The 26,213-nt window shown below is 43.6% G+C and overlaps 1 protein-coding gene across 15 annotated transcripts in view; it reads left to right on the top strand.

Annotated features, from left to right (window-relative positions):
- nhsl1b (NHS-like 1b) overlaps nt 1–26,055 on the top strand; it is a 107,091-nt gene extending 81,036 nt beyond the window's left edge. For 4 of the 15 annotated variants that reach the window (XM_032543196.1, XM_032543200.1, XM_032543205.1 and 1 more), the window contains exons 2-9: nt 4,365–4,517; nt 8,525–8,652; nt 11,406–11,598; nt 13,925–14,056; nt 15,881–19,246; nt 20,354–20,486; nt 22,494–22,532; nt 23,423–26,055. In XM_032543196.1, coding sequence (XP_032399087.1) covers nt 4,365–4,517; nt 8,525–8,652; nt 11,406–11,598; nt 13,925–14,056; nt 15,881–19,246; nt 20,354–20,486; nt 22,494–22,532; nt 23,423–24,113 — 4,835 coding nt within the window. In that variant the 3' untranslated portion in view covers nt 24,114–26,055. Of the gene's footprint in view, nt 1–11; nt 275–3,398; nt 3,530–4,364; nt 4,518–8,524; nt 8,653–11,405; nt 11,599–13,924; nt 14,057–15,880; nt 19,247–20,353; nt 22,384–22,493; nt 22,533–23,422 lie in introns of those variants that run through there. The other 11 variants (XM_032543204.1, XM_032543202.1, XM_032543203.1 and 8 more) reach the window with 11 other exon arrangements.
- The last annotated feature ends 158 nt before the right edge of the window (nt 26,056–26,213 follow it).

Below are 26,213 nucleotides of genomic sequence, written 5' to 3'. Positions count from 1 at the left end.
ACGTAGTGTGTGTTTAGAGAGAGAGATAAGGGTAGACACTCATTGTGGCACCATATTACACACTCACAAAACTCTTAGCCAAGCCGCCGTGTAGTAAGAATGTGATCCGATGCAGCACTCCTTCGTCCTGTCTTCATTCTGTCTTATTCTCTGGATTTGGATTGTGCCTTAAATAGTCTTTTTTTTTTCTTTTTCTGAGACACATACTCAGTCGGAATAATGGTGTTTATCGGGACCTCATTAAAATCTGTGATTAAATACTTCAAAAGGAAGGGTAAGATATGCTTACTTCTGCTCTATAATTATCATTAATGCGTCATATAAGTAGTTTGGTTGTATATTATCCTAACGAACAGCAGCAGTTTATTAGAATTTGTACTGTTTTGTATCATTTTGACAATATTTGTATAGACGTTTGTCTGAATTTCCTACATTTGTTCAATTTTACTTCATTTAAATAGCCATTTTAAATAACTTAATTAAAACTTTTCTGCATCAAAGGTGGACGCACGCCAGCTTTAATGATTTGTATATCATTTTAATACAAACTAATGGTTTACTGTGGGCATACTGCTTCATTGCTATCTCTGTTGGCCAAGAGACAACCCTCTGTTGCACCCTGTTACCAGGTAACCACTGTGCCAAGAGTTCACAGAGCTGGCAACTATTAGCACTAAATGACCCAGCAGCATTTGTAAAGGTAGCAGCTGGAAGCATTTAGAATCACAGCTACTTTAGAAGAAATAGGTGGCCCTTTTCCCTTTTTGGAACAATTTATAAGTTGTTTAAATGTTTTAGTTCTAAATGTTTTAGATAATCTAATCTTGGCTTTAAAGGAAACCCGGCCTGTGTGCCATGCATGTACAGTAGATTATTGTTGGGAGAATTAGTTAATGCTCCAATGCTATATAATTATTGTATTAATGACTGTGTATTAAGCATGTGTGGATGTTTAACAAAGACCTGGTTGATGCAGGGCAAGCTGCTTGTGCCAACTCTAATCTCAGGTGTATTTATAGTGTGTGTGTTACAGTTGAGGCTGAGGTAATATTGTCATATTATCATTAGCTCAGCTTTTTTGTACGGATTATCTTGCCATCTTGCACATGCCTGCACTTTGCTCTTCAGATGAGCACCTTGGTCCTCCACTGCAGTTCAGAGGATTGTAAACTCCCTACTGAGCAGAGCTTGTATCCTTAGCTTTTTCAAAGTCTATATCCACGACATAACACTTCCGGGATTGCTTCCTTGCCTCTAGAAATTCCACCTAATGTCCTTTATTTGGACGGATGTCCATTTCCTTACGCTTCCTTTGTGTTCGATTTGGAGGACTATGGTTAACTGCTCCTCAGATCTCTGCAGGGTAAATCCAGACTATAAACTATCTGTCCAATCTGACTTTTCTGTTGCACGACTAAAACAACTTTTGAACGTACGCATATGTTCCACCAAAACAAGTTCCTTCCCGAGGCTATTTTGCAGCGGCACCGTGGCTCTGCTTGGGGCTTTGCACCGCCCATGACAATTGTGATTGGTTTAAAGACATGCCAATAAACCAGAGCATGTTTTTCTCCATCCCTCATGCTGTGTGGACTAGCCAGACCCTCCTCCGCAGCGTTGTGGAGGAATGTCTGGCAATATGGGACTAGCTTTTTCATAACATCAAGAGTGCCCAAACTTTTTATACATTGAAAGAGAAAGAAGTACAGTTTCAAATTTGTGTGTAAAGTTACAAATAAGTCAATTGGGCATCCAGGAAACTTTTACAACATGACTTTATTGTAAGTTATATTAAAAAAATGGACCTGAACCAACCCTCCGCTGACCCTTATGAAAAACAGAAAGTTGTTTTATGCGTGACGTCAATACTGTATTGGTTGGTGGGTGATCAGGGGGCCAGTTCAGGATTAACCTAGATTATTGATTATAACAGCTAATAACTCTGGTGTGTGTGTGTGTGTGTGTGTGTGTGTGTGTGTGTGTGTGTGTGTGTGTGTGTGTGTGTGTGTGTGTGTGTGTGTGTGTGTGTGTGTGTGTGTGTGTGTGTGTGTGTGTGTGTGTGTGTGTGTGTGTGTGCTGGCAGATGCGTTTTCCATGTATTATTGTGTACAGCCTCTGCATGTTTAGCTCTGATGCACCTTGCCGCCTGTTTCAGAGTCTTCCCTTTGCTCTCAGTTTATTTTTAATGGGCGCAGGGAGAGCTGTGATGTCAATAGACAGAGGGATTAGTAGACTTCTGAAAGACTTTTGCGCCACAGTCCTGTGTGTGTGTGTGTGTGTGTGTGTGTGCGTGTGTGTGCGTGTGCGAGGGCGTATTGTGGAACTGAAAAGCCTGATGTGGAGACTGATGCAGAGGGACAATACCGGCTTTGTGTCCATAGTCCCCATGTCCTTGGTCCGCCTATAGCCTTACTGAGGTCTTTTCACACACCCCATAGTCAGAAAAAAAGGTGGGGGAGGGCTACCTGTGCTCAGTGTTTGTGGGAGCACAACAATATTAGAAACAGGTTTCATATGAAATACATTATGTAAAACCCTTATTTGGCCAGGCGAGCTGAATTAAGGATGTTCTGTATTTCACATAGCTTTTCTAACCTTCATTTTTTAATTCCCACTTCCACTGTGCTGTGTGCTTGGAGGTTTTGTGGTAACTGTGTGTTTCATGCGCCTCTCCAGTCCAGACTTGATCAGAGGAATTTTGCCTAATGATGTATTTTTGATTGATTATTCTTACCAATGCAGACACGCTGCAATACAGCATGTGTAGCAACCAACGACACAGGTAGAGAAAGTGAATGAAGGAAAAAAAAACAAAAGAAGTATTTGGTAACAGTGAGTGGGAACACGAATAAACACAATGAGCCATCTCCTTTGCTTAAGAAGCAGTTAACGGCTGCCCGTTCCTCATCGAGCTGTAGAGACGTTAAGGTGCCATTAGACACCAGCAGCAGCAGGACTTGGCACACTGGACTGTCCCTTATAAATCAATGTATAGAACAATGTTAAACGTTGCTGTACTCATTGGTCACACATGGGTTAGCAACAAATAAGCAATAAGTTTGACCGGTCACAGAAGACCTTTTATGATTGTCAGTGTTGAAGCATGTCAGATGTTATCTGTATATCAAATCAGGTACACACTGTTTGACACTTCCACCAACGACCAATTTGCATTTATATGCACTCCGCCCTATACTTCTACCTTGGAGGCACACACACACACACACACACACACACACACACACACACACACACACACACACACACACACACACACACACACACACACTATGCATCCTACTATGTCTCATTAGCACCTGTTAAGAACCACTGAAACAGTCCACACACTCCCCACCCCTTTTCATGACCATCCCCTTCTTCCTGGGTCCTCCAACGTCTCCCTCACAGTCCCAGTTAGATGGACATGTTGTGATGGTAAGAAGTCAGGACAGGGACAAGCCAATAGCAGTCTAAATGGAGTTAGTCCTACATCCACGGTCACCAACTTTGGCTTGGATTCGCTCACTTGGTAAGCCTACTTTCTGGAAAGTGTGTGTGTGTGTGTGTTTGTTGATACTGATATTCACCTCAGTCGTTTTGCTGACACTTGTATTTAGTACCATACAAATGCAGCATGGGAATAAGCTTCACTTTCTGGATCATCACTATTACACGCCACCACCAGTAGCAAGAGAAAAGTCAATATTGCCCTGTTAAGATTTCTTTAATGAAGTCAGTCGGAGGAGTGTTCTAGAAAATTACAAAAACAAGGAAAAAGGGTTATTTTTGCTGTCTTGCAATGAAAAAGATTATTGGATAGCCAGCTGTTTGTTTATCCAGCTTGATGTTAAACTCATTGAATGAGTGCTGCTATGTGCTTAGTGTGCGCAGTGTTGTTATTTTTGCTTTATTGTTTCTTAGAGTAAAAGTTAGCTTTTATAAGGTTTTAGTAGGCTGTTTGAGCTGGATATCATCTTGTTAGTGTTTCCCTCCAAATTTACCCCTCCTCCCCCTCTGACCTATGTGGCCTACTGTGTGACGTCTCAGATATGTGTCATGTTGTTGGTGTGGATACTGACACCTTGATGCAAAGCACTTCAATCCACTTCCCCTTCCTTTTCACCGCTAAATATAAACAAATCCCTCCAGTAGTTAGTACTACGTGTACATTTTCTAGTCCATGATTTACTGTTTCTGAAGGTTTGAGAACACATAATTTTTTATTTATTATTATTAAATTAAATTATTATTTTAACTTTCTGAAGTTTTAAAAGACCCTTCAGAAGATCCATTAGCGTCTGTAACAGTGGAAATTTAACTCAAGCATAACTAAATTTTATAACATGCTTTGTGTGTCTCTGCAGCGGTGTCTAACCTGGATGAGGAGAGCAAGTGGACGGTTCATTACACAGCTCCGTGGCACCAGCAGGAGAACGTCTTCCTGCCAGGCAGCAGGCCGCCCTGCGTAGAAGACCTCCACCGCCAGGCCAAAGTCAACCTCAAGACCGCCCTGCGAGGTAAGGATCATTCAAATTAGAGAGTTTGACGGGATGCAATACGATAAAATCGCTGTCCCTAATGTTGAGAAGGTGATTACTGTTCGCATTGTTTCAGGTTCACATTAAAAAAATTAAAAATTAAAAAAATAAAAGAATATAAATGATAACAACATAACATAACTTCCATGGGCAAATACTATCTTCTAAAATGGTCATGAACCATGAAAAGGAAAACAAAAGGCAGTAATTTGAGTGTCCTTTTTTGTCCAACCAACAGTCCAAAATTCAACTACATTTTTTCTGTTTTTATAAAATTGTTAACTTTTGACAATTGTATAAAACAGAAAAATCTTTCATTTGAGAATACCTTTATTCGATTATTAACCTGTTGCACATACATTTCCTGAGGTTAAACAAATTTTAACATTTGTGTGGAATTATAGTATAAGTGTCTAGGTGATACCCATATCTATCTTTAATAAATCAGTTACATCCATATCAGCCAAATCCATCAAAAATACACAATGACAAATCTCACTAGTGGGAATGTTTCTGGATGCCATCCCATTCATCATTGTTAGGTCGTCAAGGAAGCGATCAGCTGTGTTTATCTACTACATTGTAAAAATGCCCAAACCTGTAATTTGTGTTCAGTCCAAAGTTTAGCCAACAACACAACAGTGTGAGATCCTCTTCGTCCTGTTTGTCTATTACACTTAGAGAAAAACAGGCACAGCGTTTTTGTCAAACAAACACAGGGAGTCGAGTCACAGCTGAGTGACAAATTTGTAATATTCTCACAACAATCCCAGGACAGAACTCCAGTAAATACTGGCACCTGTTTTGCAGCGAGTTCCTGGGAAAGTTGTGTTTTCCACTCATTTCTCAGATAACGGATTGTATATGGGTGTGCATGTGTGAAAACATCGGTGGATTTGTTATAGTAAAGGCTTGTTGTTTACATGCGCAGGTGGTCTAATGTGCCAACAGATAAAAAAGAGACTGATAAAGGAAGAAAGAAAGCAAAATAGAGAGAAACCGGTTGTAACCTGATGCTTGCACTGTGTAAAGCATTAGTCACCTGCTTTATCACACACACACACACACACACACACACACACACACACACACACACACACACACACACACACACGCATAAGGCTTCCTGCAATATTGATGTTGCTAGTTACGCAAAAACACAAACACCACCTGGGAGGTTGCATTAAGTCAGCCCCCACTCATCCTGTCACTTTCCCATCATCCTGTCACCACCGCCCAGCCACAGGGGTCCTAACTGAAAGACAACTGGCGTCCAATAAGAGCACCTGTGCTGTCGCTTTGAGTCTTTGTGTGTGTTTAGTTCCTTGTCCACGCACAGGAAATTGAGAGTGGAGGTTACACACCTTACTACAGCCCCACCTTAAGGAATTAGGCTTAGTGTTTTCTTAATAAAACATTATGGCCAAATACATCTATACTACTATCTCTTTAAACTTCCATAATAGCAATAACTGTATTTTTTTACAAGATATTTTTATAAGAGGTTATATAAGGAGGTTAAACCAGGGTCAACTCATGCTCTGATACACATGTAACCAGTCACCAAATCCAGTGCCACGCTGGATTATAAATAATCAATAACCAATCAGACGACAATGTGCATCTACTCTTTGTTCCTTTGACACACTCATATGGGTTTCAGCTTGTTGTTAGCAGTAAGGCTTTTTCAGGCGGCTGGTAAATTACAGATAACATGCCAACAGGTTCAAATACACCAGGGAAGTTATGTAACAGTCGTATCATTGCTGTCAATATTATCCCAAGAAATATGCATTAGTGTAGTCAATGATGTCTTTCAGTTAGAACCAGGGACACTTGTTTGTTTACAATGTTTATTTCTGAAAGATTAATGAGAAAAATATTGCTTTCAAGCTTCTGCTGTAAGGTCAGACAGAAAAGCAAAGACAGTTTATCTCCATAATCTCATTATCACGATCAGCATTGCCAATTAACTAAATTAACTTTAAAGCTATTTTTTTAATAACATATCACATTACAATGTAAAAGGAGTTGTTGACAGGGATGAATCTATAAACTGAATTATCATCTGAATCTGCAGCGCTGCTCAATTTTAAGGAGCTTTGTAGTAAACTTTCAACTCATTGTCTAGCTGTCCTGCCCTCAAGTTTACTGTTTTGCACTGTACTAAAAGCTTTAAAAACCCACTTGACACTTCCTGTTCAGCACTAAACGCCAGACAACCACAGTTAGCGAGTAGCAAGTGAACACAGTGGAGCATTTAGCGGCTGAAGAACGACACATTTCCTTCAGTTACAATATACTGCCACTTCACAGACTTTTGGCAGCTTTAGGTCAATTACTAATTGCTAATGTGAATTACTTGCCACTTTTTAATAAATACAGATACACCTTCATTAAATCATTACACTTTTTCTATACTTCATTCTTTCTGCTTATATCTTGTCCCTTCTCTTCTGCCTACCAACAAGCGGCTCATCAAGGCGTATTTATTTTATCAACCATCCCCAATCACACAACACCAATCATCGTAACAGCTGCGCTTCCCGTCATCATCCTCATTATCATCTTGTTTTGTAAATCTCTTCTTCCAGACCGCTACCACATCAGCTTGTCGTTACAGTTGCTACCTTTGCCAGCCCAATTAGGATCCATTAACTGACACTATTATACATGCACCAGCATTTCTCTCCACGTAGATGGGCTGTAATTAGCTATGGAGATAGATGGCACATAAAAGGGATCAAAAGCAGCATTTCTGAGGTGCCAGGCTAGGAGTGATGTGCATGTGCTTTAGTACATGTGTGTCAGTCAGCAAAAGGGGTTTTGATCACGCACTGAATAACTCCCAAAAGGTGGAGTGGAGGTTTTCCATTTGTATGGATCAGGGATAATATGCAGAGAAAGACATAAAAGACTCATGCATGCTTGTCAGTCGATATGATACCTATGTAGTTGAGACGGACATGTAAATATCGTATTAAAGTTATTTAAAATAAAAAGGTGTAAGGTTTGCTCTATATCCTTTCTTTATCCTTGAGGTTACAAGCATCAGTAAACAGACACAAAAAACCCTTTTACTGTGTTTTTAATTGTACTGGTACTATGTGAATATAATTAGCTATTACAAGACTAGACAAAAGATGCACTAGTAGACATTTGCAGGAGAAAGAGAGAGATGATTCGCTAAATGCCTGCTTAGAGACAGAGGGGGAAGGAGGAGAGAAAGGGACAGTTCTGCCATCTGTGTGACAGCCTGCAACTGATACCTCCTCCTCTAGTTACACACACACACACACACACACACACACACATATTCATTTATAAACTCTCTTCTTATCACACATCGGCATACACACATTAGCACACATACATCACAACCCTGGCACAGCAGGTGGTGACGGAGGACGTGTGAGCAGCACTTGGCAGCATCCAATGGGGACTGACACACAGACACAGTTGATAAGTGTTACACAGCTATGTGTGTGTGTGTGTGTGTGTGTGTGTGTGTGTGTGTGTGTGTGTGTGTGTGTGTGTGTGTGTGTGTGTGTGTGTTCTATGGATATTTCACATATCCTTCCTTCTATAGTGTTATTGACAGACTTATAAATATTAATATGCACAAGTTAGCATGTACAATGTACAGTAAGTGATTAAGAGTCACATTTTTAAATAATAGGCAAAGTTAAATTGACATTCTCAGACTGTATGTACATAAATGCGTCTTACATCAGCAAAGGAAAGGAAAAGTGTGACCTGTAGAAACTCTTTTGTAACACATTCAACAAAAGCTCTGTTCTCAGGTAGCGAGGTGGTTTCTCATGACAACATCTTTAAGTACAGACTTGTGATCATAATGTGTATCTGCCTACAGGTTCCTAACATGAAGAGCTCAACGAAATTGTGTTTGAGACAAAGATCTGAGTCTTTTTTTGTCTATGTAACATGTGTCGTCGTCTCCCCCCCCATTTCTGTCTGGCCTGCAGAATGCGACAAGTTGAGGAAAGATGGTTTTCGGAGCTCTCAGTACTACTCCCAGGGTCCCACCTTTTCTGACCCCTTACAGTCCACCTGCAGCCTGCCGGATGAGGAAGAGGATGACAATGATAAGAAGGTACACATATGCACAAACACTGCACACAAATACACACACAACTGTCCAGGTGTAGCAATCACTACATTTGATCATTAATTACATACAACTGCAGTTCATGTGTGCACAGCAGTGCTTGCAGCCGATTCAGCGCATGGTAACTCCCCTCCAGTGATTTAAACAGTGTCAGTCTGTCATCTAGTGGTCAGAAATGAGAAAGCACGGTTTCCCTTGTTTACACAGGTTACTTTTCTGTCTCCCTTACTTATTTTACTTTCTAATTTATTTTCCCCAAATAAATAATAATTATCAGCTTTAAATCTGAAAAATATGTAATTGTAGGTCTAGCTCATTTTGTCATTACGTCTTTTTCTCTGGTTGACACCAGTTTTTCTGGTAATTTATTAGGATTGGTGATACATAGAGAACGAGCCATAAGCTAACACTTTTTGTTATGACTGTCAGCATGCATCAAGATTATTTGTAATCTGTTGAATGTTTATGTGCTGCTGGCTTCCCTGTGTGTGTGTGTGTGTGTGTGTGTGTGTGTGTGTGTGTGTGTGTGTGTGTGTGTGTGTGTGTGTGTGTGTGTGTGTAACAGCATAGTGTGCAGGCGCTGTGCATAAGCCTAGGCGCATTTTATTAATTTGCTGTTAAAATAACAATGACATGCTGCATTATTGACTTTAGACCAGGTTTTTGTTACTCGATGGCACGACCACTTCCCGTGGCCTCAAGGTAGCAATACACCAATTCACCTCCCTGTAATACCAGCACGCCAATGGGCGCAGGCGCATTTGCTATTTAAACGACGTGGGCACTGGACAGGAAATTGACCGCTGTGTCAAACTAGCAAAGACACTTGCGTTGGGTTTTTCTTAGCGCCGGGTGCAAGATAGGCCCCATAGTAAAGTAGAGCTGTATTTTAATTGCATCTCGGCTCTCCATCATAATTCTTGAGGCAGATCTAAATGTATAGAGAGAATAAATTCTTGCTAGCTTGCGTTGTCATCTCTCTACACTTGGTGGAGCTGTTGTTTGTCTAATGTCACAGTACTGTAATTCATTGGAGAGTGGCAGGTGGAAAGAGAGAAGAAGAAAAGAGACAACAATAGAAAACAAAACAAAACTGAGATAAAAACTATTATTTATCACCCATTTTACTGGCAGACCATTAGAGTGAAATGTCAATGGTTTGACAGCCAGATACGCCTCCTCTCCCCATTTTTATTTCTTATACACAGTGTAAAATGAGGGGTCCTGAGAGGGTCAGAGGGTCTTTCAATGTTATTATTATTCTCATCCTCTGTCCCCCCCTAAGCCCCTTGATGTCGGCCGCTCGTTCCACGCCGGCCCCAACCCTTGACCTGCCTAACATGTTGTTGTCTTTCTTAAACTGTCAACTCCCATCTCTCGTTATCTGTCTTTCTACTTTCCGCTGTTTGTCTCTCTTTCCCGTCCCTTCCTGTTGTCCTGAGGCCAGTGAGCCTAACTTTGCCTGACAGCAGCTTCAAAAGGAGAAACAGGGCTGCGGGTTGAGCCACAATGCAAAACAACAAGCCATGCCTGCCACCAAACTATCTCTGAGATCCTTTCTTTAAATCATCCCCTTTTCTGCCTCCTCTGTTACCTCCCCCCTATTTATGCATCCATGTGTGGTTTGTATAAAAGCACTAATAGCCATCCTTTTCCAGCCAGTCTAATACTTGGGATTGTCAAGATGAAGCATAATGGACATAGGGAATGATTTCTGTTTGTATTTGGGAGGTTCTGGACAACTTTACTCCAACAATTTTCCATCTCTGACAAGCCAAATCTCACTGAGGATTTATTTCCATAGTGGCAAAGCTCAACCTGTTGCAGATGCAGCCAGGCTTTTTGGTTTGATCCAGTGAAAGTAAAGACAAATAATTTGGCCTCTGAAATTGACCTAGAAATGGAACAATTTGGGATTATTTGTGTTCACTGTGCTCTCCAACAGGTCTTTATTCATGATTACAAAACAAAGATCTCAAAAACTCACATGGACATTGACATAGACAGCAATCTGAAAACAGCTGTTTTTCTGTTGACTAACAGCTCAATTTTAAGCCTGGATGCTGCAGTAAAACGTTGTCTGTTGCTTCTCCACAGTAAATTCTACTTTAGGATTGAGAACCGTTAGTGTGTGAACAGTTTAATGCATGAGTGATTCTCTCTCCTTGTCCTTGCTGTTACTCTCTTGCTTTTATCCTGCCATCTTTAAAATGCTCTGTCGGTTTACTCTGATAAATGTTTGAGTGTGTGCGAGGGTGTGTTTCCATATGGGTTTAATTGATCGTGTGTTTACAGCACCACAAGCCTCCAAAGGTCATAGTGATAGTAATATTTTATAGTCTGTTTGTGTATGTCAATACAGTCTGTCAGTTATAGTTTGTGACAACTAAGTTCTACTCTGTTCTATAATATTCTATCCACACTTTCATTTTCTTCTGTTATCTTGACACTTTGTTGTGACATTTTTCTAATTCAATGTCAAATCTTTGATTCCATTGGCATTTATTAGTCCACATTGTATTTCATCTCTCTCACCTTCCTTTTGCATTTGACTATCTTCCTCCCCTCCATCTCAATTGCCTGTTTTTTCTTTTCTTTTCTTTTCTTGATTCTATATTTTCTCTGCTCCTGTACCTTAACTTTCATACTGTGTCTGCTCTCTTACCATGTTTTTCTCTCTCTTTGCTCTACTTGATGTTTAATGTCTTGTTAACCCATTATTCTTCTTTGTCATTTAGTCCACAGCTTCATCAGCTGAGGATGACAAATCTCAGCTCTCCTTGAGGCCCCAGACCCCACAGGGAAGAGAGGGGCACGAGGTTGACGGACAGGTTGTATGGAACAAAGGCACACCCCTCCCCACCCCAGAGGAGAAGATGAGGCTGGCGGCCCAGGCCGTGCCCACAGACATAGTTCCCATCAACGTCACAGGTATGACCTCTTGGCAACCACAATCAAGTAACTATTTTGTCCATCTCCCAATCACTAGTGACCAATCCCAGTCAGTGTTTGTAGTGGAAAACCTCCTGTTACTCTAGCTCCATATTAGTTAGCAACGTAGAAAGATTAATCTACTTTGAGTTTGATCTGGTCTCATTCATCCCCGGTGTCTGTTCTGTAACATTAACCTCTTGTCACCAATCACACATTTGTTTTTCTTCATTGTAAAGGATTTTTCTGACATTTTTGAAAATTTGCTTGATTGCTGTTTTAATGAGAAATCAACATTGAATTCATGTCCATGAGTTGAATACAGAGATAGCTTCATGTCATGCTAAGCCTAGCTTAGCACAAAGCCGGGAAGCAGGAAGAGACACCTAGCCTCCCTTAAATGTTAAAGACTAAGAGTTTACAGCCATACTAGCAGCTCTTAACAGGTGTAATTTTTAACATGTTCACCATGTTAGTGTGTAAGCATGCTGTTATTAGCTAATTAAAATAAACACAAAATACAGCTGAGGCTGATGGGAATGGCATTAGTTTTGCAGGTCAAAGATTGGACAAAAGCAAATTTTGACCTTGTAGTGGCACTAGATAAAAAGCCAGGTAGCTAGGCAAATAAAACATGTCTTTTCATCAAATTCTCAGTAAGGCAGCAAAAAAAGGAATGGGCAAAACCTGCAAAAATATCAGACTGTTCCTATAATCAACTCTCTGTGGCTAACTGGATAGAGACTAATGTATTACTGTATCCAGTCACCCACAGAGGAAAAAACAGTTTGTGTCAGTCATGGATGTCTGCGTCTCCTCTTGCATCTCTGTTTATTCTTCGCTTCCATCAAGCTTCCTGCAGACTGACCTTCACATTCCTCTATGCGTGTGTGAGCAAGCGTTTGTGTGTGAAAATCGTATCCAAGGGTCAAGGCTTTTTACTGACTTTATGTCAGATCACAGGGCGTTTGACAGATGAACACAGCAAAACGTGTCGATTCCCCTGTTAGCATGTCACATTTTTCAGTGCTATCCACCACACACACAAGACACACATATCCTTATAAATACAGTATAATATCTCATTCTGACAGTTCTGGTGATTAATATATTACACTGTAGTTTATCTGATCTTTCTAATAAGACATATACTCACACCAGCCAGATATTTCTTACAAGGTGTAAAACACCAGCACTAAGACTCCAAAAATGTCAGTTCAGTATCAACATCTGAATGTTGCTGTTGTCAAGGCCAATATAACTGCGATCCGGGCCGTCCTTCAGACACTAATGAGTGCTTAATGTGGTTCAACTCCACACAAATCATTGCTGACTTTGTCTCCTGTCGCTTTATATTACTGAGAAATAAACACACACTCACACACACTAAGGGCATTTCTGATACTTTGAGAGGGGGAATGTGATAGACACTATCTGCCCTCATATCAGTTTCTATTTCCCTAACACCTGCAGGCTGTCACAATCTAGCCAAATACCAGGAAGAAGAGCAGTTAGTAAGATATTGCTCTTCCTTAAGGGAAGCTGGACAGAGAGGGAGAAAGATGTTGAGAAGATTAAGAATAAGAATGAATGAATGACTGACTGTGTGCATGTGCATGCTTCACCTCATATCTGTCCTGTGCATGTGTGTTTTGTGATAGGTGCATGCACTCCACATTTTTCTCAGTGACTTACAATCAGAGTGTGAAATTAACACAAACCATCCGACAAAAAATTTAAAGTTTTCTTTGCCAGGCCACATTTGATTGGCCAGTGCCTCAGTAATTTTTTGTGATGATTAAGCTTGACGAATAAAATGGCTGGTAAATTTTGGCAGGTGGATGAATGTTAAAGGTTCAGCTCACCCAAATGAAACACATTTCTCTTCTAATGGTATAATGCAAAACAGAAAGTTTTGGTCGTATTTGCCTAAGTCTAGTTTGCTTCTGAGCTTTGTGCTTTCACCCCAATACATAAAGGTCACTCACAGTATTGAATAATTACTTAAAAAGATTTTAAAAAAAAAATTATTTCTAGAAACATGCCAGTGCAGACATCACTATGAACAGTTCTTAGTAGAGCCAAATAAAGCCAAAAATATCTGCATGGCTAGATACCACTTAAGGGAAATGTTTTTTTTCATAATTTGGTGGAACTGACCCTTGAAGTTTTCCTGAACTTTTGAACTTTTCCTGTTGAAGTTGCATGTTCAACTTGAAATTAAAAACAAATACCTTTGCATGTTGTTGAGTTTGTTCCTTCCAACTAACCAACTGCTGTTTGCCTGTGTGTCTGCCTGCCTTGCTCTCGCCCTCCCGGCTACCAGGGGCAGTGTTTGACCGACAGGCGAGCATCCGGCGCTCCCTCATTAACACTGACACCGTGTCCCGCCGGCCCAAGAAGGTCAAACGCAGAAAGACTATATCAGGGCTGCCTGACAACTTCAACCATGAGCTAGGTATGGATCACTGTGGGGCAATATGTTGCCCTCTACTGTCCACAGACCTGTACCAACACTCTAGAAAAGCATCCCTCCTTTTTTCATTAGTTCCTATGACCATACTCTCTATGCATTTATGCTTTAATCCATTAATTGAATACATTGAGTGGTAAATGAACCCACCCCACCAGTATTGCTCTGAGTAAATCATATTGAGAGGGAGAAAATGACATGTGCAAGTCCACAGTGTTGGATCAAGGCCCCGCAGATGTTCCCTGTTTTCAGTTTTTTTATACCAAGTGTCCTCATTTCCTTTTCTCTTCTCCAACCCTGATTAACTGTATCCACAGCCAGAAACCCATTATGAAATCCTTTTAAGTAGTGTTGTGGTTTTATTTTTGCCCTTTTTCTTCCTCTAGAAACTCTTGCACTCATATTATCGCATTTTAAACTATGCCTGTTGGAAAATGATGTCACATAGGAGAAGTTAAGTGCAGGGATTGCCATTCTTAAATGCGTATTGTTCCATAATCTTTCAGCTTAACTTTCTGCAGTCCTTTTTCTGTAAATTGTGTGTGTTAATTGTGTGTCTGGGCCTTAATCCTGGAGCCACATTGATAATCTTAGCATGACCTATGTGTGCCTTACTTACCAACACGTACCGATCATGGACACCTACAGTAAAGAAGCCCCACTACCCTCGTCATTTTACATTTCTCAAACCCTCCAAACGGATTTGGGCTATATAACATATATGAAGTTTCATGTGTTGCCTATCCTTCGTTACTCAGCTGAGCTGGGTGTTAAGCAAGCGTTAAGCTTACTAAGCTGATGCTGTGGTGACAGCACCGCATGGCTGATGTTTATTTACAAGTCTTTCACGAGCTGTAGGACGGCAACAGCGTTTAAGAAGAATGTAATTTCTCTGTGCGATAAGATCACCAAGGCTGACAGGAAAGGAGCTTTAAAGTCTGGTTAGTGACCAGCTGACGACATCATCTGAATGTCATGATTACTGGGCCGGGGTATTTGTCCCAGTGGTTCATCCCCTCCCTCTCTTTGCACAAGAGCTGCCTGCGAAGTAGACCTGCAGCTTAATCTATTGCAGCAGCAGCCAAGCTGTCAGTCCAGCTTTTAGCAAAGGGAGTGTATGTGTGGTTTAGAGAGAGAGGAAAGGACGCAAGAGTGTGTGTATGTTTTGGGATATGAGCATCAACAGGAGAGGCACCACAGATGGGAGACACACTAGACATCATCTCCCGTTTAACAACTCATTCTTCAAATTGTTTGTTTACAAGCCGGTATGTTCAGTGTTTGTGTGTGTGTCTCTGTATCTGCATTTCTGTGCGTCCTTGTCTCTTAATGTATCTGCTTACTCTGTTTGTTCTGCCCTGTATGACAATGCATGACCATGTCAGCACTGTTTGTGTCCATTTATATGTTTGTTGGTTGGCTGCCTTATACCAGCTGCCTGTCCTGGGTATTATACCCCAGGGTATTATTCATATTTGTATGTATCGGACCGAGCCAGAGCCAGAATAGAAGGGCAAGCATAGGAAGGAGTCTCTCTGTCTACCCTTTCCTCCTTAATGAAGAAGACCAGAAGTTATTAATGCATGAGAGAGGGATACAGCTAATCAAATTAATTAGCTTCCATGTGAGCACAGTTTATCGAACACTCCAGCCAGAAGAGCAGAAGGCATTGTAGCTGAAGAAGTTATAGAAGAGGAAAGAGAAGGGTAGTTGTACAATGAGATAAAACAAGATATTTTGTTAAATTACATGTTTTTTTAAATATATATATATATATTTTTATATTAGTTTTTATTTATTTTTTTATAGCAGCAAAAGGACACGGCGGAGAGCTACGGCCGCATTCCATGTTCATCCCGGGACAGTACTCTACCTTGGGCAGAGTTGGGAGTGTCAACTCAATGCTCCGACGTTCAGAGACCAGAGACTCCTGCTGCCAGACAGAAGAAGTAAAGATTGTACCCCCGTCCATGAGAAGAATCCGGGCTCAGAGAGGACAGGGAATTGCTGCTCAAATGGCCGGCATTTCTGCTTCCTCCTCAACAGGAAGTATATCCGTCACGAGTAGTGACAGCTCTGGGATATTGATGCTGCCACAGTTTAACAGAGACCCTTCCCGTTTTCACAGTCTGCCCCGACAGGGTGCTAGGGTGTCCCTCAGTGCTGACCCCATCTATAGTAGCACCCCAATTAAGTCAGAGGCGCAAACTACACCTCAGAGGCAGATTGGAAAGTTTCAGGTTGATGATACAGTGGTGCACATGAGACACGCCCCAAGCACAGGCACTCTGCCCAGGCCCAAGTCTCAGGAGGTGAGGGGGACACAAGCCAGTGATTGGGCTGGTGGTCCAGCATGTGTGGTCTCCCCACATGCTGCCTACTCCACCTCACTCATCCCTAATGCCACCATGTCAAGCTGCTCTGAGGTCATTACCCTCAACACCTCCGGTCAGCTCTCCCACGCCCCAGCCTCAGCTTACCCCACAGCTCGGCCGCTTAGTCTGGCTTCCTCCACCAGCACTGACCCCATGATCTCCAGTTCAACAGCCTTTACCCACAGCTCCACCTGCCCAGCCTTTGCCACTTCTACCCCCAATCATACACCAAAGGATGGCGGTCTGGTAGTCGCAGCACCTGCTAGTGAGTCAGGGCACTCGGACAGCAGTATACACAGCCACAGCACCTTGGCGCCCACGCCACCATCCTGTCTGCCAGAGGAGCAGTGGATCTACGACACACCAGAAAACGTGGTGGTTCCACAGCGCACTCTGACCTCGAGCTGCTCCACTCCTATAAATCAGCTGTATAGCAGTCTGGACCTCTCCTCCAGGACCACTACTGACTCCAGCTCCCTCTATTCCCAAGATAATGATGGATACTACACCTCCATGCACATGGACTCAGGCCTGCGCTCCCGCAGCCATGGCAGCGGGCATGGTGCAGCACCTGGACGGGCAACCCGGCACAGCATGTACGAGTGCCGTGAGATGGCCAATCAGGAAGACTCTGGAAGCTTGTACAGTGATCGCTCTCTCTCCCGCAGCATCTCCCTCCGCAAGGCCAAAAAGCCTCCGCTGCCCCCAGCTCGCACAGACTCTCTTAGACGCAAGACTTCTGTGAAAAAGCCCCTTGGAGGCGTTAGCGCCATCAGCGGTGCTAATGAACCAAACGGAGCCATGCTCAATGAGACTCTAATTGCCAGCTTGCAGCAGAGCTTACAGATGGGGCTGAGAGGAGGGAAAGGGAAAGGGGCTTCACCTTCTTCACCCTCTCATAGCCCGAGCAGCGACTACGATGACCCTTGGGTGCTACGGCCACGCAGTCAGAGTAGCATCAGTGCAGGTAGCTCTGCAGCATCACTAGTAGCTAATGCCAACTGTGGCGGTGTATCTAACGTTTACTCAATATGTCACGTGACGCCTGCTCACAGTGACACCAGCAGCTTGCGCTCAGACTATGCCGATTCCTGGGGCTACTACATGGACTACCCTCGTAACCATGGAGACCAGAGGGCACAGACCCCTCTGGCTCATGCCACTGATAACATGTCAGCTGGAGCTCACCCAGGAGAATTGCAGAATGGAGGTGAGCATCTCAACAACAGCCAGGCCCCTGGAGCTCCAGGTCAAGAGGGAGGGGTGGCAGTGAAGCCCAAAATGTCCACTTCTTCACCAGACCGATTGCATAGGTTGACCTCCCCATCTAGCGGCTACTCTAGTCAGTCCAACACCCCCACAGCTGGAACCCCAGTGCCCTCATTTGTTAGGTCCATGTCTCCCTCGGGCAGCCGGCCCAAGCCCAAAGTGCCCGAGAGAAAGTCTTCTCTCCTCTCCTCTGTATCCATGTCCTCCTCTTCCACCTCCCTTTCCTCCAACACCTCGGACTCACTTAAAAGCTCCGGACCTCCCCCTCCACCACCCCCACCCTTGCCCCTCTCCTCCTCCTCAGCTCCCACCACCCCTCTCAGCGCACCTCCACCCTTCCCTCCCCCTCTCCCGCCATGTTCCAGTGTGGGCACTCCTCCGCCAGCTCCCCCGTTACCAATCACTCCACAGGGTCCAACTCTGAGCCCACCCTCTGCTTGCTCCACTTCCCCAGAATTTCCTCCTCCTCCATCCCCTGAAATGCTAATCCACCCCAGTTCATCCTTCAATGCAAGCTTTAGTCCTCCCCCCCCTCCTCCCCCTCCCGTCCCCTCCATGGGGCCCCCTCCACCTCCTCCACTGCCTGTCTTTGTCCCACCTTCCTCCTCCCCATCTTTTGTGAAAGCAGTGAAAGATGCTCCAAAACCAGCTCTTTCCAACAGCCCTACAAATTCACCTAAGCCCCTGATCACCCCATTTGCACTGCAGAGTGTTCAGCTCCGCTCTGTTAAACTGCCAGAGAAGGAGATTATCGGCAATTCAGACCACACCAAAGCTCAGGAAACAGGGGTGGACCTCCTTCAGGGTCTAAAGCCCCTGGCCCTAGAGAAGTCTCACTCCATGGAGCATCCCACTGTGATACACCTGTCTAATAACACCTGGCCCTCTCCAGAAGAAGATTCACGTAACTGCTCACCTTCACCTGTGTCCAAACTCTTAGAAGAGTTGTCTTTGGACTGCAGTATCACAGATGGCAGACCAGACAGTGCTGTCATGAATGGAAAAGCCAAGAATCAGAGTTACTTTCTCTTAAACAGAAAAGAAAAAGTTGAAGGACAGGAATTATTGCCCAGTCCCTCACAGAGCTCCCAAAGCTCTCCGGTCAAACAGAAGCCCCCAGTAGTCTCCAAGAAACCCAAAATCTCTTTTCTCCCACCATTTAGCCCCCAACCAATCAATGAACAGGTTCCACCGCAGCTTGAGGATACAACCAGCCTGTCACAAACAGAAGACCAAGTAGATGCGCCGCAAAGACAAAGAAAGAAAGAAGAGAAAGAGCGTAAAAGTGAGCAACAGCAGGCCGAGGAAACTTCAGAGAGCTTTGAGCTTCTAGCTGAGAGCAGTGAAGCATCCACAGTCACCCAGAACGAGTCCTACGTTTCTGTTTCTGCCAGCCAGTCAAGTCTTGACCATGGACTGTGTACTGATGGAGAGGCTCATGAAGAAGAAGAGGAGGAAGAGGAGGAGGAGGAGGAAGGAGATGGAACAAGTAGCACGACTGGATCCATCAGCTCCAAGGAGGACGACACTGGTGAGTCTGACTGAAAAAGATTTACATTTTTATCATCAAATCAAAGGTAGACATATGCAGAACATGTGAAGAGAGAACACTAGTTTTAAAAGTTGTCACTCAAAAGTTTCATTTACTTATTAGTTAAGCTCATTACCATAATCCTATATGGTTAGTATTGATGCTGCTGCCTGCTAGCTGTGCGGCCAGCTCTTCAGGCAGCCGTACAAATTAATTTTGCCCTCCAAAGCAAAGGATCCAAACTTGAAAACCACAAGCTCTTAAAGGTTTGAAAACTGTGAAAATAGCACAGGGTAGACGGCTTATCACTGGGACAGCACTGCTGCAGCTTCCTCAATCTGAATTCATCCTCTCTTACGCTCTCTTCTACATTTCATATGCAGAGATCTCTCGTGGCTACTGTCCCTTCGTTTTTCCCCGCATTGCTCCCCCCAACACCACCGCACACACACACACACACACACACACACACACACACACACACACACACACATACACACACACCTCGGCCTCTACTGTCTACTCAACTTCTTCCTTATTCCAAATGTCCATTTTTGCCTTTTTCTCCTCTTTACTGATCCCCAGTCAGTCCTACTCAGCCCCCTATCTTTCTGTTCTGTTCTTTATATATGCCTTTTCGCTCTCTCGCTCTCTGAGCTGAGGGTGGGGGGGGCAAGTGTACAGGGGAGATGCTTTTCGTGTTTGGAGGAGAGGGGGGAGGGGCTCCATCATATCAGAGGGGAGGTGGAACAGATCTGGTAAGGGGATGGAGGGGAGAATGGGGAGAGCGTAAAGTGAGACTGCCTGCAGCGGCTCAGGCAGTCGGAGCGCAGACGTGAGCGTGGAGGTTGAGAGGAGGAGGAGGAGGCGGAGGAGGAGAAAAGAGGCTGAACTAGAGGAGAAGAAAAGAGAGGAAATCTAGAGACCGAAACAGAATGTAAGAAGACAGTCCAACACCTCCTCTTTACCACTTCAGATTTCATGGACAGCCAGGTTAATGCGACGGGATGGTGGATTCATGAGTGTGTGTGTTGTTCTGAGGAAACATGAGGTATGTGTGTTTCCTCTCTTGTAACTTTGTGTATGTAACTTGTAACTCTGTCTCAGGTGAGGTGTTCTACTCCAGTACGGCTGAATCCTCTCCGGCCCCATCAGCTAACGAGCCCTCCGAGGAGAACATGGTAACCCCGACTCCCACGCGTCCCCGAACCACTGAGGACCTTTTTGCCGCCATTCACAGGTACCATGATGCATTTCTCTCTTTTATGCCTCTTGTCATTTGTTCATCTACCCCAACGTCTTTGCTCTTGACCTGCTTCAATTCCTGATTAATAATTTATTAGACTGAGCTAGTTTGTTTTTCCTCTAGTACTTTGTCATTCTGTTTTCTGTTTGTTTTACTCTCTACCTTCCCCCTCTTTCTCTGTCTGCATCTCATTCCCTCTTTCTTACCCCCTCATAAACCACAATGGATTACCCTGAACTCCAAGCTCCTTCTCTCCCTTCAACCAGTGATTTCTCTTTTTCGATCTCCATCCCCCTCCTCTCCTCTTCCTCTGCCCTCCACCTCAGTCATAACTTTACTTAGCGCTGTCCCATCTGCAAGCATACACATCTGTCAAATAGCTGGTCTCTGGAGTCTCCCAGCCTAGAGTGGCCTTTTCTTTTCCTGGTCAGTGAAGAGGGTGATTCAAGACGCAAAATGAGTCAGTAGTCACATGTTTGTCAAGGCATCTGTGTTAGTGAAGTCACGTTAGCGCTGCTCATTCTCAGCAGGAAAAAAAAGAGGCAGTTGCTTCATCCATTATTTAAATACTCCACACCCTCGGATCCTAATCTAGGTTAGAGGCCATCGGAAAGATTTGTCTTGCTCCCTCTCTCTGTTTCTATCTCTTTCTTTCTTGTACACACTGGTCTCTGACATATATTGCATACGTGCTTCAAAGGGAGCACACATAAATTTCTCATGCAGCCCGCCAGTTTGTGTTTCACAGTCACATGCAGCAGCGGTCGGAGTTCTCTTGAGCATCACAGGATTTCATTTCACGGGTTTTTATTTCTGCTGGCGACAGATCGCCGATGTATTTATGGTGCACACATCACACGCGCAAGTGCAATTTATTGTGCGGTTCAATTGGATGGCGGGATTGTGTAAACGTTTGTGAGTAAACCTCACAGTGGATCTATGTTTGTTTACCACTGGCTTTACTGCGCTACTCCATTGCACCACCTTAGTATAAAACATATAGAATAATTTTACAGATATTTGATAAGTGGGAAGTGATGACCGACTCCTGGCGGTGCTGTCAAAATGAAAGGAATCAAAAACTGCAAAGAATGAACTAAACTCACAGAATCACACAAACAAATTAAGAGCTAATTTGCACAAAAAAGTGGGGCTCTTCTTAAATTAAAATCCATTTGAGATACATCGTTTTGAAATATTTAGAAATCAAATTACTGCTTGTAGCCTTAAAATATTTGTGGTGACTTTCTTGCTAACTGTTCCTTCTGTGACATATTTCCTTTCCCCTTCTCACCTGTGCAATACTGTTGTTTTCCACTCTGTTATTTCACCTCGCTCCTGCTCTATTCCCTTTCTTGCTCTGGGAAAACTGAGAAATGTCTTAACAGCAACAGCATAAAACACCTGTCTGGAGAGAGATCCTCCCAAACCAAGTACAGCCAAGAGAAAGAAATCGATAAAGCACTCCGAGATGTGTCTTAAATTGCAGCCTTGTTTACCTCTATAACTGAGATTGGTATCAGCGCCTCTCCAGTGTGGCCGTGTATTTGTGAATTCAACAAACATTTAGTATAAACCGTGAGTTCAGTATGGAGCCGTCTTGGTTGACTGAGTTCAGGTGTGTGAGTATGCACGTGTGTATGTGTGTGACAAAAGTCTTATGTAATGCTGACAGGCTAATGTGGCGAGGGGACGACGCTAGATGGAGGTTGAATTTAGGGCACGGACATATATTTTGCAGCCTTTCTAAAACAGAAAGCAGAATTAGATTCTCTCACAAACCATTTGTACCTTCTAGTTCTCCCTCTTATTTGACCTTCACACGTATATTTCTGTCCTTTATGGAAGGATTTCTTTCTGTAGATCTAATCAGAGGATTAAGGATTTTGTCTCACTGCTCCCTTTACTTTTAGCATCAAATCACTCCCTTATCGCACAATCTGTATTTTTCATGCCTTTAATCATTTCTGTCTCCCCTCTCCTCTCTCCCTCCCTGTGCAGAGGGGGCATGCAGTGGGTGGCTGCATCCTTTCTAGAGAGGTGCGAAGTGGCAAGTAGCACCTTCCCTTTAATGAGCAAGCCTTGTTTCCTCCATCGCGATGATGCTACCTTTGGATTACCAACTGTAGTCCCGCAGTGCAACCCTGTGGACCACCGATTACTAAGGCTGTTTCCTTGCAAGGCCTAATCCCCTGTATTCTGCCAGTCGCAGCTTTATTGCTATGCTTTGGTGCAGAAGTTATAGACAGTGTAGGATGAGTGGTGCAGTAAACCACTCTGATACCCCCTGCTGAAAGGAGGCTGAATTGTCCTGTCTGATTAAAACTGCTTTGGGCACTTTTCCCAGTTTGTGTTTTTGATTAATTTCATTGTGCCGCGTCTAAGCTTTCCTGCAGAGTTGCAGCGTCTGCGGCTTTTCTTGTAAAAACTCATTGGATTTTCTTTTTTCTTTTTTTTACAAAACTCTTCTCATTGCCATCCCTTTTTTTGAACATCCACGCCATTCATTGCTCCCTTTTATTTAACTTCTTTAAGATTTGTGCTGTGACACGTGGTTGCTGGGGGCAGTGCTCACATATGGCAAATTTGGGACAAAGATTTGAGCTGTGTAGACCAAGTATTTTAAGTGCAAATGTTTTTCTTTTCTTTTTTAAAGCTGTGACAACACAAAGCTGGGATGGGCAGTCTACCAAAGGCTGCTTGCTGCTCAGTTAATGTGATAATCCCATATGCTGCAACCTAATTTCAATTTGAATAATTGGATTTGATGCTCGTTTCCTGACAAAACTGCCCCCCACTCTTGCATTTCTTCTTACTCTTCCATCAGTTCAACATTTAACTGCCCTTCACATTCACCCTGCTTGCACTCACTCACTCTGCACAATTTCTTTAAGCATATCATTAATCTGGCTATCCATGTCTTACCCTAGGTCAAAGCGCAAGGTCCTGGGTCGCAAGGAGTCTGAAGAGGACAAGTCCCGTGCTGGGAGCCACCCACAGTCTCCCCCCGTCACCCCAACAGGCGGATCCCCAGTGATGGTGTCCCCAGGGCCGGTGTCCTCCTTGCCCCGCCAGACAGGATCCATCCAGCGCAACCTCCGCAAGTCCTCCACCAGCAGCGACACCTTCAAGGCCCTCCTCCTGAAGAAGGGTAGCCGCTCAGAAACCAGCTTCAGGATGTCAGCCACTGAGATGCTTCGCTCCACTGACCCTCGCTCCCAGAGACCATACTCTGAGTCAGCGTTAGACTCGCCTGCTGCTTCACCCTCTTCACTGATGGCGCCACACAGCCCCTGCACCTCTCCCGGCCGTGGTAAAAGGGTAACAGACGAGTGGAGCCGCTACGAGGCCTTGGCTCTGTCCTCACCGACTTCATCGTCCTTCACAATGAGCGGGTTAAAATACGGGCGCTCACGCACGCCGCCCTCTGCTGCCAGCAGCAAGTACAACGCACGCAGCCGAATCCTCAGCAGCCCAATGACAGTAATCTGTGAGCGAGAGGGGGAGCTGGCTGAGAGCGAGTACGGAGACACTGCAGAGAGTCTGTCCAGACCCACGGCTCAGACTCTTCCTGTGCTTAATAACTCCAATGGCACTTTATCTAAAGAGAGCAGAAGTTAAAGAGCAGGGACTGCCCCTTAGATACAGGGAGCGGAACTCACTCGTCATAACCAGGTAGGGGGCAGGAAGAGAAGCCAATAGACGGCCCTGTAGAGACACCTTCCTGAGCCCCACCCCCTCGGCGCTGCCTCTGAGGGAGTGGACATGTCGGGTCCTGATGTGAGGTCATAGGTCGCCCCGTCATGGACCGGACTGAACTTAGTCTGAGGTGGAGAACTGGTTCTGCTACAGCTTTTCAAAACTCCCATGATTCTCACTCTGTCCTTCGTTTGGTGACTCACCCTTTGTGTTAAAAGAATAGTGTTTCTTTAACGCTTGGTGTTCTTAGTTTGTTTTCCACTTTGCTGTTTTTTTTAATTAACTTTTATTTTGTCCTTAACATGCAGGAACCTTTTAGTTTCTTTGAAGGACGAGGTTAAAATGGTAAAATTAGGTGAATTGAAGGAATTGAAAAGTCCCAAGTTGTAACTTTGCTGCTGTGGTGCTACGTTGCTTGGCACAGTTGGCGAGAATGAAACGTAGAGGCGTGCTGCACGCTCGCTTTGTGAATTTTCTCAGCTTCTGCTTCTCTTCTGTTGGCCCTGGAAAGTGTTTGAGAGCACCATGGTTTGCAAGTGTTGGCTTCAAACAGCCCATATAATATTGCGAAAAGAATTAGAGGGCGGGAAACAACAGACAGCTCCACTTTACAACTTCAGCTGCGGTTATGCCCAAGTTTTGCTTTCTGCTCTTAGGTCAGAGGTTTAGTTTGCAGAGCTGGTATGTTCAGTGGTCCATAGAAAGTGCCCAGGGCTCAGTGCTGTCACCTAGTGATGGCCGGGAAGTAAATAACTGTTGAGGTATAAAAAAAAAAACTAAAATAAAAAAAAAAACTCATAACAGCACATTTACTCTATAAAAAAGGCTCATAAAACCTCTATTAAAAGAATTTTAGTTTATAGATTTTACACTGTGCGTAGGTCTTTTTCTTTGTTTGTGACTTAAAAACTATGTTTTAAAGATTGTTTTAATAAACAAGTGTTGTCATGATTTGTGTTCAGGAGTTAACTATAAATCTATAAATGTAAAGACACAAATCAAATTAGAAGAAAAGCTTATTTTACTGACCGCCGGGTCTGTTAGGGATCATGTTGGTTACCAAAGAGCTGAAAAGTTAACTGCTGGCTGTTAGAGTCTGACCATCGATTCGACACCCTGCATACGGTCCAGTCGTTGCTAATTTAGCTGAAACCTACTAGAAGCTTTTAAGGCTTTAATGATTTCTATAATGCTGTTAGGCTTTCTTCTAAGTTTACCCTTTTTGCAGTTTTATATGATTCTGTATGTAAATATATAGAGAAAGAAGTTTTAAGTAACATTTTGGCTTATTTTCAGAGACTGTACATTTTAATAGCCCTGTGTTTGCTGGAAAGGAGTGGTTTCCTTTTTTGTAGATTATTTATTTTCACATAGCAGGGCTGCAAAAGGTGTCACAATCAACCAACAAGGTGATGGAGGCACATGGAAGGGATAGGAGGGCCACATTTACTACGCTGGTCCACTAGGCCATTTTTTTTTTTTAAAGGTGCTTCAGAGTAACAACAAAAATGCAATAATGTCACTATTTATGCTAAAGCCTTCTACTGCCCTTAATCTTGAGTCATGCAAAGCCCACGCTGGTGTTCACAGCTGAGTAAATGTGGTCTCTTTAGAGTCATAAACAGAGGTGACAGGCGTGAGACTTCATAACCCCCTAACAGCCATAACACCCTGTGGTTTAATCACCTGTGACCAAAGTGTGTGTGTCCCCACCATGATTGAGTACTTGGGCCCCCGGGCTTGTGTCATGTCAGGAAAACGTCTCAATCGCAGAGAGCTTGTGAAAAGATGAGAGGACAGAAAGTAGTGGGAGTGGAGCTGCTAACTCTCTTGTCTGTGTAATAAAAACAAGGTGATATTTAAAGTGCAGGTTTTTGTGTCATTTTTGTGTGTGTGTGTGATTTACGGCCATCTGCCCACCCGGCACCACAACTCACAGCCTCATTAGCGCTGTTGCCATGGCACCCACACTCGTCCGTCATCTGGAAACCTGCTCAAGTGACCATCGTTTACCCCCCCCCC

This window comes from Etheostoma spectabile, chromosome 18 (genome assembly GCF_008692095.1).
Source record: "Etheostoma spectabile isolate EspeVRDwgs_2016 chromosome 18, UIUC_Espe_1.0, whole genome shotgun sequence".
Lineage (NCBI taxonomy): Eukaryota > Metazoa > Chordata > Actinopteri > Perciformes > Percidae > Etheostoma > Etheostoma spectabile.
This window is presented reverse-complemented; position numbering and strand designations above follow the sequence as displayed.